The sequence below is a fragment of the Perca flavescens genome, chromosome 9 (assembly GCF_004354835.1).
Source record: "Perca flavescens isolate YP-PL-M2 chromosome 9, PFLA_1.0, whole genome shotgun sequence".
NCBI classification, from domain to species: domain Eukaryota; kingdom Metazoa; phylum Chordata; class Actinopteri; order Perciformes; family Percidae; genus Perca; species Perca flavescens.
In genome coordinates, this window is record NC_041339.1 from 16,395,416 (window position 1) to 16,399,522 (window position 4,107).

At 39.9% G+C, this 4,107-nt stretch overlaps 1 protein-coding gene across 1 annotated transcript; it reads right to left on the reverse strand.

Moving 5' to 3' along the window:
* Positions 1 to 583: 583 nt before the first annotated feature.
* foxd2 (forkhead box D2) lies at positions 584 to 2,646 on the reverse strand. The gene has a single exon (XM_028587783.1). It carries the CDS (start codon positions 2,182 to 2,184, stop codon positions 1,081 to 1,083), a length of 1,104 nt encoding a protein of 367 aa, XP_028443584.1. The 5' UTR covers positions 2,185 to 2,646; the 3' UTR covers positions 584 to 1,080.
* Positions 2,647 to 4,107: the final 1,461 nt, after the last annotated feature.

The following is a 4,107-nucleotide window of genomic DNA, read 5'->3' on the forward strand; positions in this document are numbered from 1 at the left end:
AGCAAATAGATATATTGCCTAATATAAATGGAATATTAAAATCTTTTGCTGACTTTAAACACATAATAATAGCCTAATAAAAGGAAACACATAAAACTAAATTTAAAATCAGAAGAAAGAAAACGTTGGACTTTCATTTGTAAGTTACATTTTTTTGTGCAAAAGCAGCATGCATACATTTAATTCATAGACCCTTTTGTGAACTCTGACGCATCAACTTTCCATGCAATAAAAGAAATTTGCTGTTTTTTTCAAATCCACAAACATTTATTATTCTTGTCATTACAACAACAACAAAAATGACCTATGAACATTTAGGTGTCTCTCTCTATTGGCAACACAGGACATACTGTATGTTTCTACAGAGTAAAATTGTGAAATAGATAGGAACGAACAACAATTAAAAGGTTGAGAGAGGTAATGCGCTCTTTTATACCAAAACCACATAGCATAGCTACGTGTCTACCAAGAACATGAAATGATATTGTCACAATTCCCCATGTAGAGGAACCTCAGGGGACGAGGGACTGGTAGTGGGAAATGTTTATTTTCCTTTGTGTCACAAACACCCCCCTTTGTCTCCATGTGCTTTCTAAGTAAAACCTGAGTTTGCCGTCTCTGTCAGCCTATGTCAACAACAACAACAGTGCCATTTTCTCACGATGCACAAAATAAAAACAATACAAAATCATAATAAAATTTGTAATTTATATTTTAAAAAGTCGCAAAACATCCCCGTAGCCATGGGTGACACATTTTTTTTAACTTAAGTAAAGTAAGGATATTTTTCTCCCATTGACCAATGGAGGTCACATGCCAGATTGTAGGCCAGCATTGTTTTTAAAAGATCCTTCTCCGAGTTTCTCTTGCTTTTGTCTCTCAATATTATACACATATTTACAAACCATAAATAAACCTTTGTCTCCTCTTACATTGTCAGGGAGTAGGGAGAGCCAAAACACTCTTATTTCACCAAGAATGCACAGCCTACCTTCACATAGGACGACGCCATAATTGGCTTTTTAATAAAAGATTTTCATTCTTGCCTTTTTTTTTTTTTTTTTTTTTTTTTTTTTTTTTTTAGAAAGGACAAGTGTTTATATTCGGGGTTTTGCTGGAAAAAGTCTGGCCCTGAGGCCCCGGTTGTAATATGCTGTCCTGTGATAGGTTCATATGATTGGAAGCAGAGGCCAGTGCTGGGGTCAATATTGCCAGGATCTGAGCCTGGCTGCCCGGCTGCGCGCTGTAGGAAGAAGCGGTGGAGTTGGCCGCACCAATGATATTGTCAATGGAGAACGAAGGCCGACTCGGGGTGCTGGAGTCCGTCTTGAGAGGCGGCAGAGACGGGCTTAGTTGAGGGTAAAAAGGCTTTCTTAAATCGGCCCCTAAAAGGGAGGGAAGGTGGTGCGGCGCAGGGAATATGGAGGCTGATGAGGGTAAGGTGCAGGGGGCGTTAGGGAATGGGAATGAACCACCTGTGTGGTGTGGGTGATACGGGTTGTGGGCTGCGTGGAAGTTCTGCAGCTGAAGTCCATAGTTGTATCCATACGGCCCGTATCCAAACCCGGGAAGAAAGCCACCAGACTCCCTGAGGATTTCATTAGTTTGGTGCCTCTTGAAGCGCTTCCTCCTGCGCAAGAAGCTCCCGTTGTCGAACATGTCTGCGGAATCCGGGTCGAGGGTCCAGTAGTTGCCCTTCCCGGGGTTGCCAGGCTCTCGTGGGATTTTCACGAAGCAGTCGTTTAAGGAAAGATTGTGGCGAATGGAGTTTTGCCACGCGGGGAATTTCTCCCGGTAGTAAGGGAATCTGTTGCTGATGAACTCGCAGATCTCACTGAGAGTGAGACGTTTCTTGGGGCTCTGCAGGATGGACATGGTAATCAGAGCGATGTAAGAGTACGGTGGCTTCACAAGAGCATTTTTTCTGGATTTCTCCCCGATCACGGTGCCGACCTCTGCGGTGGACCCCATCTGGTCTGACGGGCAGTCGGAGCTGCTGAGCCCGGGAGAGGAAACCCTCTCGGCCGCGTTCTGGGAGTAATTATCGTCCGAGTCATTGTCCAAGTTAAAGTCGTGGTGAATGTACTTCCCATCCTTTCCAACCGATATGTCACCCCCAACCACATCGATGTCCACATCTTCGGACAATGCAGAGCTGTCGGACATATCCGTCCCTAAAGTCATCCTCGGAGACGCCGCTTCTCTTCCCCTTCTCTCCCAGAGTTCCTCCTCTTCTGGTCCGGTAAGGCTACTGAGCGAGAGCTGGCACACACTCTCCCTCTCCCCCTTACAACCACACCAGACTTTATCTCCAACTACTGAATGCACACATAGCTAGAATCTATTGAAAAGATAAATAACTATTTGACCTGTGGATTTGGCGAGTCCTGGTCGTCCGAGGCGGGTCAAGCAGGGCCGTGCGAGGTTCTCATCGAGCAGAAAACGTCTGGTTTTCAGGCGTTAAAAAACAAACAGTCAAAGATGATCAGATCTTGCACCAATCTGGACTTGTGTTTTCTTGAGATGCGATTGTTTCCGTCTGTGATCAGTTTATGCTGTAGCTCATTAAAAAAAGCTACTTTTGGATATCCAAGTATCTTTCCAAAATATCTTTTACGCACAGGGTTGGGTAGGTATCCAGCCAGACTGTCATACTATCCTCCTCAGCTCTCAAAAGGTATTTATAGAAGCACGCTGGTCACGTGGTATTTGAGTCACTGTTACCAGGAACTGGACGAAATTGCAAGTCAATTTGGATGTGCTCTTTAATCTTAAAAAACATATTTCGTTCAAAACAAAAACAAATAAATAACAAGGTGTAATAGCTTTTATGAGGGTAATATCAGTTGTTCCTATATACATATAGACTTATTTTAATAATTAAAGATTTTTATTTAGCTATTAGCCCATGGTTGGAGTTCTCCATCATTTTCTGCTTTATCGATAGGCCTACTGTATTGACAACGTATTAGGGACAAATGAATATGGATTAAAAAATGTTGAAAACTACGAAATGTCTTATTAAATCATTCAATATGCGATTTTATTTCTGAACTGTTAAATGGAATTAAATGGGCAGTTTTTGCAGTGTAAGGCGAGAGGATTAAGATGTGTTGGGATGATGATTAGAATCTTCATTAAAATAGTCTAGCAAAGCGCATATTAATAATTAGACAATAATCTAAATACATTTTTTTTTTTTATCAAAACAAATCTCCAATGTGCTTATAATATGGTTACAAGTGGCTAAGTCATACAAATGTCTGAAAAATATTAAAGCTCAGAATGGTCATCAAGGAAAAAGATAATGAGTATGGTGGAAGGGCAAATCCTAAAAGTAAATCGTGTAACGTGCAAAAAGGCCTACATGTAAAAGTCCATATGCAAATCGTCAATGGTACATTCGTCTATATTTTATTATTATTATATTATATTATATATATATATATATATATATATATATATATATATATATATATATATATATATATATATATATATAATATGTTATATATAATATATAATTATGTGTTTTTATTAGTATTAGTCAATTGGATTTCCGTTCCTTTTCAAGGGCAATTTGTTAAATTCAGAAATGAATAAAAATGATTTTTATAATAAATATTAAGATGTCACTATAGGCCTATTACCACTCTATTCATTTGACATTCTAATTATTATTTTACATTTTTCGTCTGACCTGAGACTTTTGATCTGTTACATCAGCTTGTATTGACGGTGTTAAATAAACAGCTTATTTTACACGCAGCTCTTTATTCTGTCCCCATATAAATTGGCTGATTTAGGCCGTATTGAATCACCTCTCAAAGGTTTTGGCCAGTCGCCTAATTCCCTGATCACTTCTCACGGGTTTTGTGTTTTCCTTGTCAAGAAGTCACAACACTATCCATCTGCATGTTCTGCATAATTCACACAGTCGGTACACAGGGGCACAGTCGGCTGCAACCTGCTCCAATTCGTCTTCGTCAGGAGTGAAAGGCCAGCAACAGATGACAACGTGTAATGTGTCTGTAATGTGTGCAGGGCTGACATTCCAGTTCATTACGCTGCAGAAACACCCAGTTATTGTAATGCATTTATATATCA

Bases quoted from the DNA above. Each gene is read 5' to 3' on its own strand.
- foxd2 (XM_028587783.1), bottom strand. From the start codon at position 2,184: ATGACTTTAGGGACGGATATGTCCGACAGCTCTGCATTGTCCGAAGAT.